At 32.9% G+C, this 26,392-nt stretch overlaps 2 protein-coding genes, 2 long non-coding RNA genes, 1 other non-coding gene and 1 pseudogene across 5 annotated transcripts; 2 read left to right on the forward strand and 4 right to left on the reverse strand.

Moving 5' to 3' along the window:
• Positions 1-1,724: 1,724 nt before the first annotated feature.
• Positions 1,725-1,831, forward strand: LOC115708387 (small nucleolar RNA R71). The gene has a single exon (XR_004009888.2). It is a non-coding gene; the product is annotated as a small nucleolar RNA R71 (small nucleolar RNA).
• A 2,669-nt stretch (positions 1,832-4,500) lies between these two features.
• On the reverse strand, positions 4,501-5,193 carry LOC133029269 (uncharacterized). Its single transcript, XR_009683424.1, has 2 exons — positions 4,787-5,193; positions 4,501-4,663 (listed from the first exon to the last, which is right to left on the reverse strand). It is a non-coding gene; the product is annotated as an uncharacterized LOC133029269 (long non-coding RNA).
• Positions 5,194-5,383: 190 nt separating this feature from the next.
• On the reverse strand, positions 5,384-6,561 carry LOC133029270 (uncharacterized). The gene is made up of 3 exons (XR_009683425.1): positions 6,285-6,561; positions 5,829-6,194; positions 5,384-5,730 (listed from the first exon to the last, which is right to left on the reverse strand). It is a non-coding gene; the product is annotated as an uncharacterized LOC133029270 (long non-coding RNA).
• Positions 6,562-12,354: 5,793 nt separating this feature from the next.
• Positions 12,355-14,963, reverse strand: LOC115708232 (L-type lectin-domain containing receptor kinase IX.1). Its single transcript, XM_030636450.2, has one exon. The coding sequence runs from the start codon at positions 14,678-14,680 to the stop codon at positions 12,581-12,583; it is 2,100 nt and encodes a 699-aa protein (XP_030492310.2). The 5' UTR covers positions 14,681-14,963; the 3' UTR covers positions 12,355-12,580.
• Positions 14,964-17,046: 2,083 nt separating this feature from the next.
• LOC115704510 (L-type lectin-domain containing receptor kinase IX.1-like) lies at positions 17,047-18,902 on the forward strand (annotated as a pseudogene).
• Positions 18,903-19,536: 634 nt separating this feature from the next.
• On the reverse strand, positions 19,537-24,966 carry LOC115706837 (uncharacterized). The gene is made up of 7 exons (XM_030634585.2): positions 23,645-24,966; positions 22,748-22,993; positions 21,977-22,066; positions 21,354-21,503; positions 21,123-21,247; positions 20,019-20,148; positions 19,537-19,879 (listed from the first exon to the last, which is right to left on the reverse strand). Exons 1-7 carry the CDS (start codon positions 24,203-24,205, stop codon positions 19,754-19,756), a joined length of 1,428 nt encoding a protein of 475 aa, XP_030490445.2. The 5' UTR covers positions 24,206-24,966; the 3' UTR covers positions 19,537-19,753.
• Positions 24,967-26,392: the final 1,426 nt, after the last annotated feature.

Here is a 26,392-nt window from a genome sequence, read left to right on the forward strand (position 1 = left end):
AACTTATAAATTTCTCATCCCTCCAAGCTTCCTTGTGAAATTTTTCAGCCACTAGCGAATCAATTACACTTATGCGGGAACACTCTTCTATCTCATCCGGAAATCTCATAGCATTGAACACATTAAAGGTGACTTTTTGATCATTCACCCTCATTGTGAGCTCCCCATTTTGCACATCAATCAGAGTTCTCCCGGTAGCAAGGAATGGTCGACCCAAGATAATAGGTACATCTCGATCAGCTTCATAGTCTAGGATGATGAAATCAGCTGGAAAAATGAACTTGTCAACCTGTACTAGAACATCTTCTATTTTTCCTTCCGGATGGGCCATGGACCTGTCAGCAAGTTGCAATGTAACAGTTGTAGGCCGTGCTTCACCAATACCCAACTTCTTAAAGATCGACATAGGCATGAGGTTGATGCTTGCACCCAAGTCACATAAGGCTCTTCCAACATCCCGCCCCCCAATAGAGCAAGGGATTGTAAAACTACCCGGATCCTTCAACTTCGGTGGAATCTTACTTTTCAACATGGCGCTGCATCCTTCGGTAAGAGCTACAGTTTCAAACTCCCCCAACCTCCTTTTCTTCGTCAAAATGTCTTTTAAGAACTTGACATAGTTCGGCATTTGCTCCAATGCTTCCACCAATGGAATATTGATATGGAGCTGCTTCAACACATCTAAAAACTTCTTAAATTGCCCATCTTGTCGTCAAGCTTTCCGAAATCTTTGAGGAAATGGAAGGGGTGGTTTAGTACATACTGGTGCGGATTGCTGACTGTCAGATTGCTGACCCGATGCTGTATCAACTGGTCTGGTATCAGCAATTTTCTGGGCAGTTTTTTTACTCAACTTTTCGTCATTTTGGATTGAAGTGGGCTCCCCACTACCCTTTATTTCCTCCTCGGAATTTTTCAGATGCTTGCCACTCCTCAAGTGAATGGATTTGCATTGCTCCTTCCCATCCCTCCTTGGATTCTCCGTGTCACTAGGCAAAGAACCTTGCGGCCTAGCTTTCAATTCATTGGCCAAATGTCCAAGTTGCAACTCTAAGTTTCGAAGAGAGGCAGCTTGACTTTGTATCACCGCATCATTTTTTGCCATATAATCCCGCATAAGACTCTCCAAAGAGCTTGGTTGGGCATTTTGAGCATGTTGTGAATGTCGGGGTTGTTGTGAAAAACCCGGTGGATATGCTTGTCTTCCTTGGGCTGGTGCGGTACTTGAGCTTGCTCCTTGACCCCCCCAAGAAAAATTAGGATGATTCTTCCAAGATTGATTGTAAGAGTTTGAGAATGCCCCATTGTTTCTGTTAAAATTCTGATTTCCCATGTAACAAACGGACTCCGGATTAGATGGACACTTCTCAAACACATGCCCTTCTCCACAAAACACACATGAGACATCTTCACTTTGAATGGCAGCAGCTGGTTGAATATTTTTAGCATTCCCAATACTCAAATTCTTCAAAACATTCGTCATGGAAGCCATTTGAGCTGTCAAAGCTGTTATTGCATCTACCTCAAGGACTCCCGCCACTTTTCTACTTGTTGGAACTCTTGTGTTGGACCATTGGTAGTTGTTACTTGCAATGGTCTCCAAAATCTCAAATGCTTCATTGTAAGATTTCGACAAAATAGCACCATTGGCCGATGCATCTAACACCATTCGAGAAGCTGCATTCAAGCCATTATAAAAAGTCTCCATCTGAATACAATGTGGAATGCCATGATGTGGACACTTTCGCAAAAGTTCCTTAAACCTCTCCCACGCATCACTTGTGGACTCATCTTCAAGTTGCTGAAAAGACATGATCTCACTTCTGAATTTTGCATTTCTAGTAGGAGGAAAGTACTTCCTCAGAAACTTCTCAGCAAGGTCATTCCAATTGGTCATGAGTAATCAAAGGCGGCAAAGTGTTGAGCCATGATCTAGCTCGGTCTCGTAGTGAGAATGGGAATAGCTTCAACCTTAACACCTCTTCACTCACTCCTTGGATCTTGAAAGAATCACTCACCTCCAGGAATGAACGGAGATGGAGGTGAGGATCCTCAGTTGGCATCCCGCTGAATTGCCCCACGGTTTGGAGCATTTGAAACATGACTGGCTTGAGCTCAAAGTGCGGTGCTTGTATTTCAGGCCTCACAATGCCTGGATTGAGCTCATTAAACATGGGGGCTGCATACTCCCTTATAGCCCTTGCTCGATCATCTGCCAACATGACGGGATTAGCAATTTGTGGAGCAACCCCATCATCATCAAAATTTTCAGCCATGATGTCTCGGCCCTTAGCCTTTTGAACCCTTCTTCTTCTTCGGAATGTACGTTCAATCTCGGGATCAATAGGAGCAAGTTCAAAGTCCTCTTGTTGGTTCATACACTATAGATACCTGAGATTTCAAAAACAAACCAGCAAGATTAAAAGCACAAAAATTCTTAGAATGTCAATTAGTTGATAAAACAAAATTTAGAACTTAAAGTCCCCGGCAACGGCGCCAAAAACTTGTTGTGAAAATTATATTGCTTTATAATTGCGCAAGTGTACACAATCACAAACAAGTAATACAATGATAAGTAATCAAAGTTCGTCTCCACAGGGACTTTTTACTAAATAATGTTAAATCAACTAAAATTAATTCCAAGAATTTCAAATAAAAATAAAATAAAGTAACACATTAATTCATGAGAAAATTTTGTAGCCTTGATTCTAAATTTGAGAACTAATTTTTTAAACTAAATAAACTAAAAATAAGGAACTAAAAGTGATTAAAATGGTGGTAATTTCAGATTTAGAAAATAGACTTGGGTGATTAATTTCCACTTGTATGTCCCAGTTGATACAAAGAATGACTCAGAATGACTCAGAATCTGGCAGAGTTAACAAATTTCAACAAAAACCAGCAAGCTTTTTCCAAAACTTGCAACTAACCATTCATAACCTCACAATGCATTCCTACATCAGTTTAGATCACAAATAGCCCAATAAAGCATCAAATCCTTAGTTATACATGGTAGCAAAATATTCCTATTTCACTACTAATTAATACCTAAAAGTAAAGGTAAAAATCATGCATCAATTAGAAGGGTTCAACTAGGTCTTACTTTTCCAAGTAAGATCTAGCTTGCTAAATGTTAAAGATGGCCAAAAATTAACATTCATTCAACATTTCATCACAACTAATTGAACTAAGCCAAGATTACTTCATCATTGCAAAATCAAAACACTAGTCCATACAAGGGTTTATAACCACCCAAATCTCAAACAAGTTTAGTTCATAGCTGAAATTTGAAACTCAAAACCAGAAAGTATGTTGTTCATGAAGTTAAAGAAAAGCTTAAAGTGAAGAAAATGATACAAAACGAAGTGGAGAGCAAGAGAGATGAGTGTTGAGCTCAAATCCTTCTTTGAATGTTGCCTTCTTCTCCTTCTTCTCAATCTTCTTCTTCTTTGTACTCTTCTTCCTTCTTAGTACTTAGAAACTTTCTTTTTCTCTGCTGTATATTTCGTACTGGTTCAAAAGTGCAGCCACCCTTCTTTTAATTCATCCTCTCCTTCTCTTTTTGTTCCCCAATTAGGGTACCAAAGTTTACCCTAATTGGAAATCCCAATCATCACCCACTTGTCCTTCATTTTCCACATGTTTGTTGAGTCACTAGCCAAATTCCGCCACCTCAGCTCGTTTTTCTTTTCATTAAAGCCAGCTGGACATTCTGCCAAAATGAACTTACTGGGCTGACAGATTGCTACGCGATGAATGCTACAGCAATGCCAGTCAGCAATAATCATTTTCCTGCTCCTTTTTCCCCTTGTCCCAAAAATTTTCAAATACCTATTCTTGTATTTTTTCTGCTTAAAACACATAAAAACAATAACATGAGTCTATTTAACACTTACTAACACACACACTTCCATTTATTACAAAGACACAACAAACTAGACACAATTACACAATATAAACATTAATTGATCCACAATTCACATTAAATTCAAGCTCAAAGATATGATAATAACTCTAAATCTTAGAGTTATCAGTATGAATTCATTCTAATATAGTTAATGTGATTATAACACATAGTGGATTATTTTAGATTATTATTCCACATTCATAATTTCTTGCAAGGCTTACAAATAAACCTGAGAAAGTCAGTAACTGTGAGCAAATCTTATCCACAGACAAGATAAGTTCTCACATTTAGAAGTTTAAGGAACAAGCAATATAGTAGTGACTTTGTTTTAAAATTAGCAAAGACCTTTATGTTCCAAGCTTCTTTTTTTTTTTTTTTTTTTTTGTAGGGTAACCGATACAGGTTAAAATAACAAAGGTAACAAAGTTACACAACCAGAGGAGAATTTTCTTCCATCTATAATAGTTTATTGTCTATCCTAAGAGCATGCAGAGATACCCTAGGAGAGCTAGACAATAAAACCATAATATCAGAAAAGAAAACCTCAAAACTGAGAGTTGTCACTTCCGAACCACTAGTAAAACACCTGCAAAATAAAGAGAAATTAATTAATACATAATAAATATTTAATAAAAAAATGAAATTTCCCTTATAAATAAAATAAAATAAAATATGAAATTTTATATAAATAGTCACATAGAATTCTCTGACGTAGATACTTATCTATTTTCATCTCCATTCCTGACGGTGATTACACTACATTTGATGTGTTATTATTAGACCAAACTGACCTTACAAAATTAAACTAGCCATATAATAACTTTACAAAATCAAAACTAGTCATGTTAGCCTTACAAAACTAAAAATAGTCATACTGACCTTACAAAATTAAAACTAGCCATACTGGCCTTACAAAACCAAAAACTAGCCATACTAGCCTTACAAAACTAAAATAGCCATACTGGCCTTACAAAACCAAAACTAACCACATTGGCCGTACAAAGAAAACTAGCCACATTGGCCATACAAAAAAACTAGCCACATTGGCCTTACAAAATCAATAAAAACAAACCATTTACAAAACTAGATATATTGCCTTACAAAAACCAAAAAACACGTGCCATAAAAATTAAAAAACCATATTAGTCATAATTAAAATAACAATATTGATAATTCCAATACCTTTAAATTAATAAAGACAATTTGACTCATAAAAAGAGCAACTACAATAGAGAACTTTCTGTAATGTAAATAAAAGGAAAGAAAATCATGTAACTAAGATAATAAAAAATCATAAAAATATGTTCCAAGCTTCTTTTGAAACTTGATTTAGACACATTTAAAGGTCTTTACTTAAAATGATGTCACTCATAAAGATATGCAAGTTCAATCTGACAATAAGAAATGTCTTATCAATAAGAATTCTTCTACATTATAGCACCAAAGATTATGGAACTGTTGTTACAGATTCACTTATTTACCCTTAAGTTGAATAACACCACTCATAGGGTTTGACAAATATACCCTTACATCAGATACAACAAATATCAAGACTAAAGAACATAAAGACAGTTACAAAGACAGTTACAACTGAAGCAGTTATAAAAACAGTTACAAATATCACTAGGGCTCTGCCCTAGATCAGATCACAGAACAGTATATAAAAGGAGGTGCTTTTCTCAGATACAACAAGTAATAAAATACAGAGCAAAATAAAGAGTCACAGCCAGAGAGATACAACAACAGAGAACAACATCAGAAATAACAACAAAGTAAAAAGAGAGCCTTTTGGCTGTGAGTTGTCATCTCCATGTGAGCTCCTCCTAGAGTGTTCATGTAAAAGAAAAAGAGAGTTTTTTGTTAGTATCAAAAGAGAGAAAAACAGAAAGAAATACAAACTGTTGTAAATCAAAAGTGTAACCTTTGTTTGATGATTAGTGGAATCAAGCTGAGGGCTTGACGGAGAAGTAGCCGGTTGTTTTGGGCGAACTCCGAGATCAAAGTTTTGGTGTCATCTTCTTAATCACTGTTTGCATTCTCTCATCTCACTCTTATTACTTTTCTGGTATTTGTATTTGTGTGTATGTTGAGTGTTCTTGCTATTTTCGGGTTTGTTGTGTTTCGGCCAAAGAGATGGTGAGAGGTTTTTTGGGGTTCGGTTTTGAGTGAGTGAGTTTTCTAGGCATAGTTTCGGGTAGAAACTTTGTGGGGTTTTTGGGTTCCTCTTGGTTCGGGTAGAGGCTGCAAAGAAGAAAAGAAACATTTTGGAGAACCCCAACCTTAGAACCTGTAGCAAGAAAGAAAAGGAAAAATATTAGAAGATCCCATAGAATTTTTAGTTGATGTAAGTAGAAGAAGAAAAGATAAAAAACCTTACCATTTAGTTGCTGCCATTAGTAGAGAAAAGAAGAAGCTTGAAGAAAAATATAATATTGAAGAACCCTAACCCTAAGTGCGGCTGCAAAGAGAAGAAGAAGAGAAATAAACCCTAACCCTAGAAAGCCCTAGCTGCCATTTGTGTTGAAGAGAAAGAAAAGAGAAGGAAAAATTATACAAACCCTAACCCTAGGTTTTTCTTTAGCTTCTGCCGTTAGAAATAGAGAGAAAAAGGTTTGAAAGAATTTGAATTCTTTTGAAAGAATAATGGCTGCCGTAGGTTGAGTGTTAGGGTTAGAAAAGATCATTATCTTTTATACATAAGAATATTAGGGTTGCATTTAAATTGGGCTGCTTTTCTCTTAGGTGGCGTTTGGTTGGAGGTAATGAAATGGAATGGAATGGAAAGGAAACAATTTTTATTCCATTCCTTTGTTTGGTTGCATTTTAAAGTATTGGAATAGCATTCCAATGGAATGTTCTTTCCACCATTTTGGTGGAATGGCTATTCCATTTTAAAAAGAAAGGAATGACCATTCCAATGTAACAACAAAAAAAATTTAATGATTTTTTTATCAATTTCTTTTATGTATTTTAAATTTTATTCCATTCCAATCCTATTCCTATTCTCATTCCCATTTCCATTCCTATATTTTCATTCCTCCCAACCAAACGCCGTGGGCCGAAGTAATCAATTGAGAAAAGGGGCTGTTGATTGGAGAGAGAAATCTCTCTTTGGCTGGTTAAGTGATAGTGGGCCGTATATATTGAAGAAAAGATTGAGTCTTGTTTGACTCATCTCTTCAATTTGACCGAACCATTTATTGGTTCAATTGAAAATAAAGCTTGAATATAAAGCTTGATTCTTGTTGGGCTTCTAACTTTGGGCCTGAAACAAAGATTGCAATTGTTAATTTTTAATAATACCAATTATTTTGTGGACGCATAAAATAATAATTTTAGAAAAATACCAATTTGCATAATATTAATTTTGCTTCTTAAAGTGTGTTGGTTAGAACAAATAATTTCCAACAGGAACATATCTCCATAAATAGAATAAATGTTAGTAAATGGTGGGAATATTCATTACACTTGATTTTACTAACTTTATTTAGAACTTGTGTGAATTTCATTAAGAATATGTATTCCAACAAGTCAAAATCGGTGCATACTAAAATTCTATCATATTAGAAATCATACAAGTCAATTAATTTTGAAGACATGGACTCAAATTTTGCATCTCATTTTTAACGATTACTCACATAAATTATTTTTCTACAAAAGTATAGATTTATATGTTTCAAAGACATTTAAATCTTAAGTAGAGAAATAGGGCATTTTGCATATTAAGATAATGAGATCAAATATAAAATGGAGAATACTACATTAAAATTCGTGAGTATGGATAAACTCCCAGTCCATTTGTAAAGTTTCTTTAGAAGCATGAATTCATTGCCCAATACATATGCCTGGTACACCTAAATCATAGTGTGTGATAGATTTAAGAAACTAAGCATTTTTTTTGGACATGGGGTGGAGCCTACATAGCAAACTCCAATCTTTCCTAAATCTTTGTCTATTGATACTCTTAAATGGGGGTGTACATATCGAATCGTGTTCTAACCAAAGTTGTTTCTCAAACATATTTTGAGTTGTTATAAGGTTGAAAATCGACTTGATGACATGTACACATTTTATAAATACCCATATACAGTTAGAGTACAATTGTCAAAGAAAAGATATGGGCCCAAAACCATAAATAAGCATATTTCATCTGAAAAGCTATAAGGTTTAAGGGTTACATATTTTATTATCCATCTCACAACACTAGAACTGTGGAATTAAGAATGACTTGATTAGTGGGAGTGATCAATCTAGGAACCTAGTTCTGAGAAAGATCATTCATATTTTCTCAAACTTCCACCTCAAGTGTTAGATTAATTATGATTCACAACAACCCTTAAGATTACTGGTTATTGAGAATTCATAACTAATCATTAATAATATACAAGTCATTGGTAAAATTCTAATAAGTTATGTTATTTAGTAATTGCTTACAATTTCTAAAATAACATGCTATTAAACCATTTGCTCTTTTAAGAGTTTGTTGGTCCATCCTTAAGATGACTTATTATAACAGTAAGATCAATGTATTCTAGTGATCACATTTTGTACAATAATAGTTCAACTACAATATTAATTTGAGACACAAATTAAATTATAGAATGATAAAGAATTGAAGTTGTAGTACAATATGCCATGAATGAAGAAATGAATATCTTAAATAGCAATAAAGTTTATCTTTAGTAAAGTTGCCTAATGGGGTGGAGAACATTAACATTAATTAAGCATAGGTTTTTTCACCAATAATATTCATTAGGCAACATTGAGAAACATAACGATATAAAAGAATATTCATTGCTAAAAAGTTCATTTTGAACTAAGAATCAATAACAAAGGAGATTTACATTCTCAATTGTTTTTATAAAAGATTCTATTATAGACCTTGGCATTTGTTGCTTGTTTTAATTCATTAATCAATTCCAAATAGTGAACTAGAGGAGAAGGTATATAGACTGCCATAAAGATTTTCCTCTAATAGTGGTGAACATATGCAAGCTTAAAGTGTCTACCTATAGATTAAAACAAACATCTCACAAATTGGTATTATATCATCTTTTCCATTAGGTTTGAAAAGAGAATTATGGAAATAATTATATACCAGAAAGTTAGTGGGAGTAATATTTGTTTTATACGTCGACAATATGTTACTTGCAAATGATGATAAAAGTTTTCTATATAAGTTGAAATCATTCATATCTTAAATTATTATTTTGAGATAAGGAATATAAATAATATATATAATTTTAATTAATTAGAGAGTAGCCACAGCATCTCTGATTAAATAAAATTATGTATTATTCATCAGATATAACTTTTATCTTTAAGTGTGATAAATTCAACTCGAACCAACATCTGAAAAATGATCTGAAGTGAGAATAAATTAAGAACATTCATTTGCTTCTATTTTAGAAGCCTAATGTATGCCTAAGAGTCTGAATAAGCTTTGCATTACATTTGTTTCAGGATCGTTAAGTAGTATCAGAATAACTAAAGTTAAGACCACTTTATTTTTCATACAAAGTGATGAGGTATCTTTAAGATACTTAAAATTATATTCATACATATTTTAAGATGAATTGACCATCTGGAAATATAGTTAACCAATTAGATTCTAACATACTTCACTGGTTGTATTTATTCACGTAAATCAATATTTTATTACGTCCTTAAGATTACCAGTAAGTTATATTGTAGAGAATCTTGATTGTTATTTCCACTATAGAAGTCATATTCATTTATTGTTTTGAGGATACATCTCGTATGATGTATTATAGAGTTTCATAGTAGGCCTAGAGTTCAGAATTACAGTTTCATTAGGCCATTAAGAAAATTTTGCGATAAATTCAGCTACAATATTTATGGCTAATAACTCTAAGAGTACTGGTCGAAGCTAGCATATCGACATTAAGTATTTAGCCATAAAAGGCGTGATAAGTGGTCATTAATCACGCAAACTGAATTGGGTGATCGCATAGATCCTTGACTAAAGGCATGCCGCAACACAAATTCAAGGATCATAAAGTAAATATGGGATTCAGTTAACCCATATGCAGTTTTTTTATTTGTACAACCAAAAATTATTTTATGAAACTCTAATTTCGATATTTTCTCATATTTATGTGCACCTTAATTTCATCTGAGAAAATTATCGTAAGAGGACCTGAATAAACATAAGGGTTAGGGTTTATTCACTTAAGTACATAGCCACATAAAGTACATTGTTATATAATAAATATATCGTAATACATGGAAGATAATACTCGACTTATAATGAGGACATGTCGCTATGATTCGTATGTTTATTATATAATGAGGAACGTTTGGTTTTGAATGTTTTAGTTTAAATGCTGACCAAGTGGGAGAATATTAGAATATTTCTAATTAAGGAAATAAAATAATATTATTGATTCTGATAAATGAATATTTTATATTCATTGAATCTGGACAGAATCAATTACGTAATATTCTATATATGGTCAGATTTCTATATTCATTACCTGATTTGATTTCCTGAATTAATTGTCAAAATATTCTGACAATTAATGTGGCACAGATACTGATGGAGTATCTCACCTATAAATATAGGGTCTCGGTCCCCGAGCTCCTCACTCATTCTGTTTATAACAGCAAAATCCATCTAAAGAGAGTTGAGAGAGCGAGGAAGCCCGATTACCCACATCAATCGGTTTCTTTTGCAGATCAAGCTTATGTGGGATTAAAGCTCAAAGATTCAATGGCTGGAGGTATTTCGATCCTTAAATTATAGTACATATATGATTTATTAATTCCGCACTTTATTCATAATCATGTATGTTTTAGTCTATACAAATAAATGTCTAACAGTTTAAACTAATTTTGATGACATATATGCTCTGTTAGTTTCAAAACTGAGTATGCGTAAAGAAATGGAGAAGAAACATGTAAAATATAGGTCATGGGAAGGTGATCATGGCCTCGATTAGGAAGATGGTGTCTACTCAAGTGGTTGTAGCTCATTGATTCCAAATTGAATACAATAATTATGGGAGCTCCATTCTCTACACGACACAGAAGCCTGTAGTTGTGGAGTCTCTATTCTCTACACTACAACAATAGTTTCCATGAATTCTTTAGCCTGTAGTTGTTGATTAATAATCTTTATGTAATTTTGAGTTAATTTTATATTTCCGATAAAAATGAATTAAAACTTAGTATTTTCTATATTTATAAAAAAAAAAAAAAACTTTTTTTTTTAGTGAAAAGTGAGATAACTTCCTTAACTTTAAAGAGACCAAATCAGACATAACAGTAGTTTTGACAGTAATCGAAAGATTATTACCATAAAAAAACATATAATTTGAACATGAAAAAGTACCACTAGCAAGACAATAGCGACATTGGTAGCAGATCGCTTAACAAAATAATATTCATTATCGAAAATAAAACTAATTAAAGATTTCCACAACCACATCACTCCATCCCCACTGTTTAATGCGGCTTCTTTGAACCTAGCAGCCTCGGCCTCCACTAGTTGAACAATACTAGATTTATGCTGAGAAAAAGCTACAATAACACAGCCATTACCGTCTTGAGCAATTAAGGCTATACAGCTAATACCAAAAGAAGAAGTTGCGGCAAAAAGTAATTCTCTAACAAAGCAACCAAAACATTTGAAGTATAGCTAAAATTCTAAAATTTTCAGTCCAACAACTCTATAATTTTAATACTTAAGAACTAATATAAAATCCAAAAGATCATAACAAAAATAATATTACTTATATAAAGTGAAAATAGCAATAACAATTGTTTAAGAAAACTGCCTATAATTCAAAAAATAGAATAAATTGATAATTAAAAATAAAAAATTTCACCAACCAATAGGCGGTGAGGAATAGAAAAAATATAATTTAAATAATATTATTATTGAAAAAATATAATAATTCTTTGTTAAGAAAAGAACTGCCAGCAATATTGGATCTTTTGATTTAAAAATTGATAAAAAAAAACTCTAATAATGATAAAAAAAAAAATAGTCCCCTAACATATTTTTTTGTCATTCTTTTTATAGAAAAGATTAATATAATATGAGATTATTTCACAAAAACATAGAAACAACAAAAAATTATAAAAATACGGTTTCACGGAACTTTAAATATTTTTATGATTTTTTTTATTTTATTTACAAAAAATACGATCTTTTTATGTTGTAATTTTATTAATTTGTTGTTGATTTTTTGTTATCTGTATGTTATTTTTTGTTATTATTTTGATGTTACTTTTATGTAGTTTTTTTGTTGATTTTATGTTATTTTCGTGTTATTAATTAGAAAATTGTAAAAATATAAAAAATATTATTTAAACTTAAAAATGTATGTAATTATTCCATATAATATTGTCTATTTTTAACAAGAAATTTTTCAAATTACCTACAATCTAAATTAAGCTCAATTAAAAAAAAAATAGACAAATTTTGATTAAAATTTTATCGGGAACTATTTTATAATTTTAAAAAACAAATGGTCTTTTAATATTTTTTTAAATCAGAGAATCCAACGCTGTATAAATAACAACTTCTACAACATTTTTACCCAGATGATGAGAATAATAAGCACATAAGAGAATGAAAGAGAAAAAAAAAATGCACTTCTTGGACAGATGATTATAATTTTTAAACTATATATACATGAGAAAGAATTAAACAGCATCTGAAAATTTTAACAAAGGTTTAGAAGAACTGGCCGAAGTTGTCGAAGCAGAGGAGCTCCCTGTAACAACAGTACTTAATGAATAAGATTCAAGAGAAGCTATATTGAATGTAGGCATAGCATACATTGGCACAGGCAATTTTGGCGGCAGATTAGGCAACGCAGCTTCAAAATTAAGAACACTCATCACTTGCTTTATAGAGGGCCGACATGTCGGATCAGGATGGCAACACCACAGCCCAACAACCATCACGCACTCCATTTCCTTTTCATTGTATTCCTTACTAACAATTCCCTTATCAATGGCCTCGACAAGTTGGTTTCTCCCATAAAGCTCCCACACCCACTCCACCAGCATTACTTTGCCTTCTCCTGCATTTAGTACAATTGGCTTTCTTCCACAGCAGATTTCAAGTGCCACCACCCCAAAGCTATAGACATCAGACTCTTTGCTAGCCTTGCTGGTAGTAAAACACTCAGGAGCTAGGTAACCTCTTGTTCCAGCAACTATTGTTGTGTCTAAGCCCATTTCATGGTCAACTAGCCTTGCTAGCCCAAAGTCTCCTAATTTAGCATTGAAGTTTGAATCCAACATGATGTTGCTAGATTTGATATCTCTATGCACCACACACTGTTCCCATTCTTCATGAAGATACAAGAGAGATGAGGCCAAACCAAGAGCTATTTTATGCCTTGTTGCCCACGGTAACATGGGTTTTTCACCGAATAGGTGTGTATCAAGGCTTCCATTAGGTAAATATTCATAAACAACAAGGAGCTCGTCTCGTTTGTGGCACCAACCAATAAGTTGAACCAAATTCCTATGTCTTAAACGACTTATAATTTTTACCTCAGAAATATACTCTTTCTTCCCCTGCCTTGAACCCTTAGAAACCTTCTTAACTGCGACTTCAGTGTTGGATTCGCTTAACATGCCTTTGTAGACACCTCCAAAGCCTCCCTCTCCAAGTTTCCCATCTTCAGAAAAGTTGTTTGTTGCTTGGCTTAGCTCTCGATAGGTAAACCTTTTGGGGCCAGACTCTCTTTCTAATTCCCCATCAATGGAAACGTCATAATCTTCCTCCTCTGCTTCTTCGTCAACTGATCTATTTCTCCTAAACATGAACCACACCAAACCTACTCCACAACATAGAATACTCAAACCCACACCCAAACCAATCCTTAATGCTTTTTGGCCTTTTCCACCCCTCTTGGTGGATCCCAAGGTTGGATTTGGAGAGCTCGGGCGAGGAGAGTTGGTATTATTATTGGCAATAACGAGGTCCAAGGTTGAGTTAAATGACCAAGAGAAAACTTGATGTAATTGAAATCGAAAGCCTGTAGCTGCTGAGAAACCCACTCTTACATGTTCCCCTAAGAACCTCAAATCTACTACATATGAAAGGCTAGTGTTTTCACCACTTACTGTAGCATTACCCGCATAGCTGAGAAACACAGTAAGATTTTGAGAAGTAGAGTTATAACTTACCCTAGCATTTGCCTTTCTGCTTCCATCTTTCATATCAGTTTCCACAGAGGCATATGTTTTTGAGATCAGTGAATTGACATTTATGCCAACATGATTAATAGGACTGGGATCCCATTCATTTTTGTAAGTATCAAATTCTACGGCCACAAAAGGGCTAGCAATACTAGAATCGTTCCAAAATTCTTGGCTTGTCAATCCGAGGCATCCGCCTTGTGATCGGTCTGGGATTTTAGATTCAAAAGGGGCAATGAAGAACGCCAAGCCATCTCCGGTCTCCCTTTCGCCGAGTCCATTAATGGAAAATGTGAAATTAGTAGTGAAATCTGTAACAAGTTTTGTTTTGGGATCCCAAAGCTGAACCGGCTTGTTGTACGATCCTCGACCATAGCTGTCGATAAGAGTAGCATCAACTCTATTCGTTGTGAGTTCTAGAGTCTCGTAGTTTGAAATGCTTGCGTTCTTCTCCACTTCAATTTCACTTTTGTTTTGAGGGAAGCTGAAGGAAACTGAAGAGGTTTTCTCGAGTAGGAATAAGAAAAAGATAACAATGGTTAACTTGAGGAGACCAGTAAAATTATATGACCTTATGATGTACTCCATTGTTACTAATTCCTGTTGATGATCAATACAGTTATAGAGCTGGAAGAGTATAGTTATTTAATGAAGAGGGTAGTTGTATATCAAGGGATCTCTTTGTCTTAGTCTTAGTTTTTCTTTGTTTGATAAATTCTTCGTCAACAGCTGAATTGGTCTGTTTGAAACTTTAATTGGATTATATATGAATAGACGAAGAGTCGAGTATGCTATATGATCATTTGAGAGAAAAATAGTGGTATAAGAGAGACTGCTATTATATGTGTTTAAAAAATTCTCCAAATTTGTGTAACCAATTTCTAGAGACTTAGCATTGTTATTAGTGACTTTAACGAGTCCAACACTGTACACGTATGTGGCTTTGTGAGTGATTAGCAGTTTCTCCTATTATTTATCAAATCAAAACGTGTGGAATTCGTACACCAATAATTATATACATCTCTTGTAATATTTGGGTACGGGTGCCACTTGATTAATTAATTTCTCATGTTTATATAATGTCATAGGATTGAGACCACTTAATAATATATCTACATGTAATTAGGACGACATTATAGATAATATAGATCCAGCTTTGATGTTAACCAGCCATGATGAATTTTAATTAAAAATGAAAATATAAAGGAGGTTTGGTAGAAAAAATATTATTAATGTCACTTTAGGAAAAGCATTTGGTAATTATATTAATTATTTGAGTTGTCATGATACAATTATTTATTATATATAGACGAGGTCAAGACATTTTTTATTAAGAATTAATGTGGATCTTAATTATCTCATTACTCGTACGCCCAGCGGAGCCGGCTGCCGGCGTAGTATACTTTATGTTAATTTGTTGACAAATTAGTAACCCCTTCTTTTAATTAAGATTAAAAAAAATGTACTTAAACGTATCATATATATGCCTGCACCAAAGTTTTAACTATAATAATAAAAAATAATGTGTAGCATTTGCATTGCATGCATACAATACAACGTAGAGTATAAATAACATAGACCATAATTATATGCCTTCCAAAAAAAATACATATCAGACCATAATATGTACGTAAGAGTTAATAATATATATGGAAAATGCAATACATTTTGAAAATTTATGATGAAAATTTATTGTTTTATAACTTAAAAATTAAAAACTGTTTTTTGTTTTTTCACTACTACAAAATTGGCTTTTTCTATAACTGTCATTTATACTATTTCTCAACAGTTTTTTAAAATTGAGTTTTAAAAAACTAGAAAACAGAAAATATCACAATGTTGTTTTCAATTTTTTAAAATAATTTTTTTTATCTAACATATCATATATATTTTATATTTTTGCTTGCATACTCGGATTTTAGAACCGAAACCTTATTCGAACCCGAATCCGAATGGGTTCATGTCATGGTATGGCGTTAAAATATACATTTTTTTAGTAAGAAAAAATCTAAAAGTAGTTTTAAAAAATTTGTGTCAAATACCATTAAATTTTTAAAATGACAAAAAATATAATTCTATTCTCACTTTTAAAAACTCAAAACTAATAAATACAACCAAACAGGCTCTATGCCATAATTTTTTTTTTTTCACATTATTCAAGATCGATGTAGCATTATTCATAATATATTGACGAACATTTCTAAGACCTCCATTCAACTTCTGTGTACTCTTTCGTACATAACCAATACATATCGACGAAATAAAAGGTCAAAGAATTAAAATAATAACACGAGGAAAATTAATTAGTGACGACTCTGTCGTCATTAAATGCTCAAAAAGTTGTCATAAGTGATTGATTATATGCTTTGACTGGTGATAATTAATCTGTTTAAGCTTTGATTAAAAGTATTGATGATACTCTATTTATTTGTTGGAGAAAATTAGTGCTGGCATCCATCCAACCAAAAAAAAATATTCTATCCGATTTAATCCAATTATAAATAATTGAATTTGAAAATTCATCATCTAGATCCAATCTAATTAGGCCTCAAAATCCAATCTAATTTAATCCACGATTGAATCAATTTTTTAATTGGGTATTCAATTACACACTTAAATTTTAATATTAACTTAAAGATTAAAAATATGAAAAAAAAATACGTGTAATGTAACTAAAAGTTTGAAATAATTAAAACAATAACTATTGTATAAGTAATAAAATTTAAAACATCATGAAAATAATATATAAAAAAAAAATCAAGTGGCAAATTCAACACAAAAGAAATCTACTAAAAATGTAATCAATATATATTATTTTTTAATATTTTTTTTATTATCTAAATAAATATAAATAATTTTTCAATATATATAAATGTAATTGGATTAGATCAATTTTTAATTGGATTTTGAGATTGACATCCAATAACCAATCTAATTCAATTAGAGCATCTCCAATGGAGATGTAAATAAGTAATATAAAAGCAAAATATAGCTCACTTTGTTAGAAGTCTACTCTAATGGTGTGCTAAATTATGATGCAAAAATCTTACATAATCAAAAGTGATCCAAATTTGCATCACAATATAGCATGATGCAAAATTTATATCACAATAAATGTTATACTTTTATATTTATTATTATACTATTTTTAATATTTTATTATTAAATTTTAGTTAACATACTCCTTTATATTAAATGACTTGCATTATTGTTATTCTTTTATTATTAAATTTTATATTTAACTTTGCATTATTATTATTTTATATTTTTTTTTAATAAATTATGAAGTGGACATTAAATAACATATTAAATTTTACATCAAAATTTATAAGGGTAAATTAAAAAATACCTCTTTTATTTATAAATTAACCAAATCTACCTTTAATTTATATTTAATTGAAGAGAAATGCTAAAGGGCACCAGTGGTGTCTAGCACCCTCCTATGTGTCAACATCGCTATTGGTTTAACTAAGTATCGGGCCCCATATAATTTAATATAATAGTTTTTATGGAGTATCGCTAGCCAATCGCAACGCGACATATCGAGAAGGTGCTAGGCAGTGGTGCCTAATAGCAATGCTCTTAATTGAAACATATCTCTTTTATATGTACTGTACCTAAAATACTCTAACATAATAGAGTCACATAAAAAATGACAATATAAAAGGGGTATAGATTCTAATTTCCTCAAATTTATAATTATGCATTGGAGTACAATAGTAAAAATTAATATAAAAATATTACAAAACTACTTTTTGTACAAAATATAGCTCAACTTTTATGTCTCTCATTAGAGATGATCTTAGAATCCAACTTTTAACATCCAATTTAATTCAATTATAATAGTATATCTAATATTTTATAATTGGATCGATTCAGTTCAATTAAATTCGATTGGATGTAGCCTTTATGGTTTTAGATAAAAACTTAAGAGAAATGAAAAATATTGGGGATTATATGAAAAAGATAAGAACATAAAAGATCATAAACATAGTAATTAGGTTTTTTTATTTTTTTTAAGATGAACTTAAAATAGATTAGATGTGAAATACAGGTTTACTTACGAAGAACTAAGTGAAGCAACAAACGGTTTTTCATATGAAGGGAAGCTTGGAGAGGGAGGATTTGGATGTGTCTACAAGGGGCCTCCTCTTAAGCAATTCCAACACCGAAGTTGCTGTTAAAAAGTTTCTAAAGGATCAACGCATGGGAAGAGTATATCTTTTAGGTGAAGATTATAAGTCGTTTAAGGCATAGGAATTTCGTTCAACTTATTGGTTGGTGTCACAAACGCGATAAGTTACTTCTTGTCTATGAATATTTGCCCAATGGAAGCCTTGATGACACACACCTATTTGGTGGGAAACTCAAACTGCCGTGGGAATTAAGGCATAAGATAGCTCTTGGTTTGGCCTCATCCCTTCTGTATCTTCATGAAGAATGGGAACAGTGCGTGGTTCATAGAGATCTCAATTCAAGTGATGCAATGTGGAGTCGAACTTCAATGCCAAGCTAGGAGACTTTGGTCTGGCAAGACTAGTGGACCACAAAAGGGAATTGGACACAACTGTGCTAGCGGGAACAAGAGGGTACATGGCGCCAAAGATTGTTACATACCACTGGCAAGGCTACTAAAAAATTGGACATGTATAGCTTCGTCATGGTGGCCCTTGAAATCAGCTGCGGAAGAAGATCAGTCGTGTTGAAAGAAGAACCAAGCAAGGTGACACTGGTTGAGTGGGTGTGGGAACTCTATGGGAAAGGCCAGAATCTTGAAGCTGTTGACAAGAAACTAAGTTTTGATTCTTGAATGTGAGAACGAGCAGATGCCAGTTCTATTGTATTATTATGTGCCTCCATTCAACATAACAACTCTTCATCAACACAAGATATTCAGAACTTTAATTCTTTTCCATCATGGGATTATATTTTTGTAGGTTCTTCTGAATAAAATTCTGACATCAATAATAATTGTAATATTTAACTTGCTAGTTCTTTTCTGCATAACTTTACTACTATTGCCCCGTAACAACAATTTTAATAACTTGCATAAATATTAGACTACTGTCATTCGGTATATATTGAACATACAATTAGCACAGTACTAATATATTGTTCTATTTGTGTGAGGAGGAAATAATCATATTCGTCACTTTATTAGTTAAATTGTCCTCAAGTTTATTTGAATATTTGCTCTATATCTATTCGATAAATCAATATCTGCGTATACATTTTATTTTCTTATAGTTAACATAAGAATTATAGAAAATAAATCAAATAAAAAGATGTTAACAAAGGCATAGATAGACTATTCTAGATTATAACAAAATAAGTGTGTATATTTCTAAACAATTCGCCCTGCATCAGTTTTCCATGCATTATAACCCATAAAGAAAAATTATAAAAATAACATTACATGAATGATGGGTCTAAAAAGATAAATCTACCAAAAATAATATATTTATATAAATACATTTAATGTAAGACAGTTATAACAAGAAAATGAACTCCCTACATAGGAAAAAGGGGAGATCAGTAAATCAACTTTCAACAATCTTATTCTTATTTACATCATTACATGTGGAGATATGTTGCATTTAATAGATTGACACTAAATTATATACACTTCTATTGTAGATTGGAGAGTACAGGAGTAAATAATCAAAGCTCAATACCACTATTTATCTGAACAGAGAAAGAAGGTCGACCAACATTGGTAAGAGGAGCATCCACTCTCACCACTAAACCTGAGTTACCAACATTTCCATTCCACTTGGACCTGCCAATCTGAGTAACCAGCATAAAAACAAATTAAAATAAACAATTAAGAACTGTAAATAACGATGGAGCCTATGTTTTGGCTGTGGTGATAGGAGAAAACGGGAAGCATCAATAGCACGTTGCTAAGTTGGCAAAAGTAACTTACTGATACAGATGCGTATGCTGAAGGATGTGCCGTTAGTGCATAACCACAAATAAGGTTCAGGTGTTCTTTGACTGAATGAATGAGTTCTGCCCGTACTCCAGGATTGCTTCCCCCAAGAGTTGGATATAAACTGGTCGTTACAAATCATAGAACAGGAAAAATATAAACACCAAGTGTACTAAAATTTTTCCATTAACATAATCCAGGGACAAAAACACAGACTGCTAAAAAATAAAAGATGGCCATGCTATCTTAACTTATCAATTTTGTGATCTTTAGCAGTAGCAAATAGCCCCAAATCATGACTTCACAATTTTACAGACAACTTGATGATCCTTTGCAATACAAACAACCTCACAAACTCAAACCATGACTTATCTTATGAAATCTCCAATGGAACATGAAATTTGATGTACTGCATCCTAATGAAGATGGTTACAGTTCTATGCATGATTCCATTTATCACACCTAACTAGCCTAGGGCTAACTATCCCTAGTAAAACCAAATATATGAAGCCTTACACCAACTACTCAAGTGGCCATTTATGAGCACGAAACACTGCATAATGTTAGAAATTGTTCATACATCATGGCTAAACTAATTTACAGGCCCAGCTTCTGATTTGAAAAGAGCTACCAATCGCTCAGGTAGACCAATAAGATGATGGTTACTACTCATGTCGGTTTTCTAATATCATACCATGTGGCAGGCCCACAGACCCAGCTATAATAATACAGTATTGACATAGTGAACCAGATAGTAGAGTTCCCATACAGGCAAGAATTCGTCCAGTAGGACATGACATAGGAGCATAAAAGCCAAGTGCTATAGTATTCTAAGATTTGTTTTACATTAAGGGGGAAAAGATCACAACAATGAAAATAAGCATCTAAATCTGACATGTAACATTTCCAAATAAAACCAATTCTGCATCATAACATATTAGTCCCATAGAAAATATAGCCTACAGGCAGAACCTAGCCCAAAGCGCAATTTGTGTACCACCAAAGAGTTAAGTAGCTTCAACTTTGAGCCCAACCATGTTTCTTTTTATTTTCCACATTTTTCAAATCTCAAATAAGTATAATAAAGAAGAAACTAACCTGACTTGAACTGTAGGCTTCACCATGAGACCAGATCTCTCCCAAGCCAAGGCTTGTGCAAGACCTAATGTAAAAGACTTGTCTGGCCATTGTATCATCGGAGTGATGTGTGTTCCCCATTTATTCTAATAAAACATTTAACCAGAAATTCTTAGTTCTAATGAGTATGAAAACAAATTAAACTAACAGCAAGGAAGTAAAAATCTGAAAGTAAGCAATCAGTTTCCAAACCTTGCAAGAGAAACTAAATCTCATTTCTCCAGGATATTGACCTTGCGCTTGAAGAAGACCTCCACAAACTGGTAAGAAAGCACTTGTGCTTAACCCCTCACCAGAGACATAAGTTAATTGCCCATTTGGAAATTGCAAATCAACAAATGACTGCATAGATAGAAATGTACAGATAATAATAAGAAGAAGAAGTTAATTTGTCAGAAAAATAAAGAAAATAGCTAAATCAACTATCAAACAAAAGAAAACTTAAAATAATTTTCTTTCTCTCCTTATACCAAACAAGTGGAAGAGAAGATATATTTCTATTCTTTCCTTTATTTATTTTTTTCTATCATCTTTAATTTTTCTTTCCTCCCTAACAAACATAGTGTAGTGAAGGAAAAGATAAGCAGTACTGATAAGTTTACATCTTGGTGCAAGTCCACTGTTACACCTAATCAGAAACAGTGTTCCAAAGACCAGGGTAACAGAGACCGATTCTAAAAGATAAATCAAACTAATATCTAACTATGATGTACTAAAAGGACAACAAGAGTACATACGTGAGCAAACACACGCTGGATGATGCTTAAATTTTCTCACAAAATAAAAACAAAGAGAGCATAGAGTAGCCAACTTACACAAGATAAGGGATTGAGACAGAGCATTGACATTAAGAGCCATCTTCTGTGTTTTGACCACACAGCTGGACAAAGAGAGTGCAAACCATTCTGAGAATAACAGAAGCAATCATCAGAGTGAAAGAAGAAAATTGATGAAAAAGAATATAGATTTTTATACTTTATATGATGAAAAAGTAGTTACAAAATAACATAAGGTGACCCACTTAGCAAAATTAAATCAAATTCCATAAAATTAAGAAATTGTCATATTAGCTATGTTGTACTAACTACAACTTGTTTACAGATAAATTGTTGTCAAATTCCATAAATTAGCTATGTTGAAAACTGATCATGCCTATAAAGTATATAGATGACAACTACTGCTTCTTATATTCATTTTTATTTGTATTCTCTTTGAGCTAGGCTGCCTAACCCTACAATATTTGGGGCCAATAAACTACAATTGAAACTACAACAATTGCTATTGTAGGTATCTAGGAGGGCCTCGAACCTCAATCTTGGGGGAGCAAACCAAATGCCTAACCATTTGAGCTACCCCTCTTATAGTTATCAATACACATACTAATCTTAGAAGAAATATGTGGAAGGCAATACTTATTATAACATATTCTGCAATTTAAAGAATGCAAAAGTCAAAATTATTATAATCCACAAATTGATTTTTAAGCAAAGTATCAATGAAAATCTATGTAAAAAACATCCGGGGCTAGGTCTTAATTTTTGAGAAAAAAATTTTAAGGTCTGTGAAGAGGATGACATTGAGCATACCTTCCTATCATAACCATACCAAAGCAAGTGCTGCTTTGATAAATGAACAGGTAAGAGAAGAGTTGCATCACGAACAAAAAGTACTGGACCAAGCTGGACAAGGAAGAGAGATGAATTGTCATTCCGTGAGGAGGAAGTGGAACTGTTGTGGGATGCTTCAAACCTCCATAAGTCTCCTCTTGCAACCAAAGAACTATCCACATCACGTGTTCTACTATCGTATGTAGATGTGAAATTGACAATTCCCTGCATTCAATAAAATAGATTTAAAGTAGATATAATAAAATGAACTTTTACAGCAAAAGAACGCTGTACATCATGTATTTATTTGTTTGATTAAATTTCCAAAACCCAATGGAAAAGTACCGATTAAAATATGAGAAGTATGACAGTGCTTAACACTATCACCCTCAACAAATGGCTCCCCACCAAGAAAACTACTAACAATGAGCAAAACAGTTCACAAATCTCAGAAAATCTGTTAATAACATAACATAAATTGCGAAGAAACAACCGTTCGAATTATTAGTTTCTTTTTTGCTTCAATTATGCTTGCCTATGTGCTTTTGGAATCAAGCCTCAATGTAATGTCAAGGAAAGGAAAAACATGAGAAAAATGACTACTGTATACATGAGAAACCAATGGTCCAATAAGTTTCTGTTGTGCTATTCAGGGAGAGAAAGGAAAAAATAGGAACAAATGACTTTCTTGCATTCCATAACTAATTTGATAACTCCACCCAAAAAGTAATAAAAAAAATTGAAAGAAAAAAGAAAGACATTTCTCATATACACACAACCAGACATTTTGCACCTTCACGTCCAAGTGATTCGGCAGTCACAACTTTCATGGCATACATGATTTAGATTACATCTTACCGATGATTACAAATGTACCTGAGGTCTAGCAAGGTAACCAGCCGTCCTCGTGTTAAAGCCAGCCACCTCCTCATCCACCACTCCATCCACACCGTTTTCATTCTCAACAAACCCGAAATCTCTTAACCTATCAGTCAGCGGTCCCAGTTCTTCCTGAACAATCATACCAACATCAGCTCTCTGCCTGTTGTTATCAAAATCCATTCGGATTGTAGCAATCGAATTATCCTCTTGCCAAAATGGTACAGGCAACATCCTGAAGAACTGTTGAACCATCCCATTCAAGCCCGCTCCGAGATCCGCCCCAGCTTGCCCAATTCTATTGCCAATATCAAGAATTGCAGAAACGCCGTTGATTCCCGAGCTTTCAGACACCAAACCAAAGTCCCTTTTGCCAAAACTATGAGACGGAAATTCAAGATCAAAAAGCTTCGAATTTTGGGGGTTGGGCCACGGAAAAGGGGGAGGATTTATGTGGGACTGGATCAAACCGGTGAAACCCTGTGTCAGCCGGTCCGCCAGGTCCTGACCGTGTCGCTGCACTTCCTCCCAAGCTTCGAACGACCTTTCTACCGACATACTTGTCAAAATGAATTAAGCCCAGATTTCCTTTATCCTAATAATTCATAAAACCCCCTCTTCATAACTTCTGTGCCAGCATGAGCTCAAACGTATATTAGCGGATTTAGGCGTATAACTTATAATAAACAAAATCAATAATCGAAATTCAAGAGCTCCAATAACAAAACAAAAGCGATATCTGTGAACTTAGATCTTGCAAGCTTCTCGAACAGTGCCCAGAAATTCTAAAATAACGGTTTCGAGCTCCAACCACAGCGGGAAAAAGATACTAAAATAGCGTTTCAAGTTTCGGAAATAGAAAAGAAACTGAAAAAATATATCAAATAAGGCACAAATTTTGAATTTTATCTGGGATTTGAAGGTTGAGAGTTCAGATTCGGAAATCTCTAAAACTTCCCAAAACAAAAACAATAACTTTAGGGAGTTTAGTTTGTTTCCCTAAACAGATAAAGTCAGAAACAGCAGGGAAAGACGGGAATTTTATGAGATTGAGAAAAATTACAAAGTGTGAAATTAGGGTTTGAAATTGGGGACAGAGAAGAGAGAAAAGCAGAGGACGGGAGGAGAGAAAGAGCAAGCGGAGTGAGGCCACGTAAGCCAGACAAAGGTAGGGATACTCTCATATATGTATTGTGTGGCTAAGACCATTAAGATATTATTCGAAGATGCAGGAAGGAGGAATTAGGTACGCAACAAATCAGAGCTTCAGAACACAAATGTTGTCGCTCTTGACCATTAATACAATAAAATAATGAATACACAAAAATAACAGATTCAAATATTACAAATAGTATGGAATTTTAAATATTTTGACAGGGTCAGTTATTGATTTGTGATTCAAAAATTGTATTTTTTAAAATTATGTTTTGGTAACAAAAATTTAAATTTTGTAGGTAAAAAATTATTTCTAAATATCTGTTGTAGTGTGATTTAATATCTTTGAGTTTTAAAAAATTGAATACGTCATTAATTGAGAATCTCAAAATAAAAAAGTAAGAATAATTTGAAAGTTTTTGGATTCCATGATTTGAAAACATAAAAAATATAAAAATTGTATTTTCATTTTTTAAACCTAAAACTCAAAATAATATTCAAATTTTATTTTTGAAAACACTCAATCAATCAAGAATTATTAGGTGGACCCCACTACTTTAATTTTCAAAAACATAAAACAATTTTTAAATCCTAAACCATTTTCATTTGTTGTTATAGTTATTATTTATACAAAGTATTATTTTTATAAAATTTTAGGTTAAATATTTTTTTTATTTTCTTACTGTAATTTATAAAAGTAATACGAAAATAATAAAAAAAAACTGTATAAAAGTAATTGGAAAATATCATCTAAACAATATCAAAATAACATAAAAATAATATACAAAAATATTGTGTTGACTTGAAAATCTGGACTAGACTTCTAAGCTAAAGTCACTCGCTAGATTGGCGAGAATAAGAAAAATTATAAAGCAATTAATGAGAGACACAATAATTTATAGTAGTTCACCACTATATCGCGATAGTAATGGGACTACATCTACTTCAAGATTTTATTTCTCACGAGATAGTAATTACAGCAAGTGTTTAAGTATCATAAGCTTCGAATTCTAAAGAGATAAGTTTTGACCTTATGGGTAGTTTTTCTGAATTTGAAAAATGAGCTAAGGGAGCTTTCCTTTTATAGGTGAAGGAGACCCACAAAAATAGGAGATAAAATACAAATAAAGTATTTTTCATCGTTGATGGTGGTGATGAAAATTAGCTTTTGGTGGTGATAGTTTATTTTTTATGACTAGCGGGTCCCGCTACAAATTACCCGGAGGAGCTTATTTTTTTAACTCTCTTGAGGTGAATTTTGATGATAATAACTTCAAAATTACGCATGGAGTGTGAGACTTGACTTGATAGAGGGCTTAAATAGCTTCAAAACGCAAGTTAAATCGTGTTAATCAGATAAAAATTAAGTGAGTTATGGTCGTTTTACTGAAGGCAGTTCAGGTCGCAACGCCCATATTGACATCCAGCGCCGAAGTTGACATTCCAGAGCCCAAGTTGACATATGACGTCAACATGGACGTTGCATAAGTGTAAAAACGTCCAAGGGAAGTCTTTTGAAATGCTTAAGTGATGGTTTGACACACCTTAGTCCTTTTATATGTTTTGGTGAAGTTGGTCACACATTCTCGA

This window comes from Cannabis sativa, chromosome 1 (assembly GCF_029168945.1).
Source record: "Cannabis sativa cultivar Pink pepper isolate KNU-18-1 chromosome 1, ASM2916894v1, whole genome shotgun sequence".
NCBI classification, from domain to species: Eukaryota; Viridiplantae; Streptophyta; class Magnoliopsida; order Rosales; family Cannabaceae; genus Cannabis; species Cannabis sativa.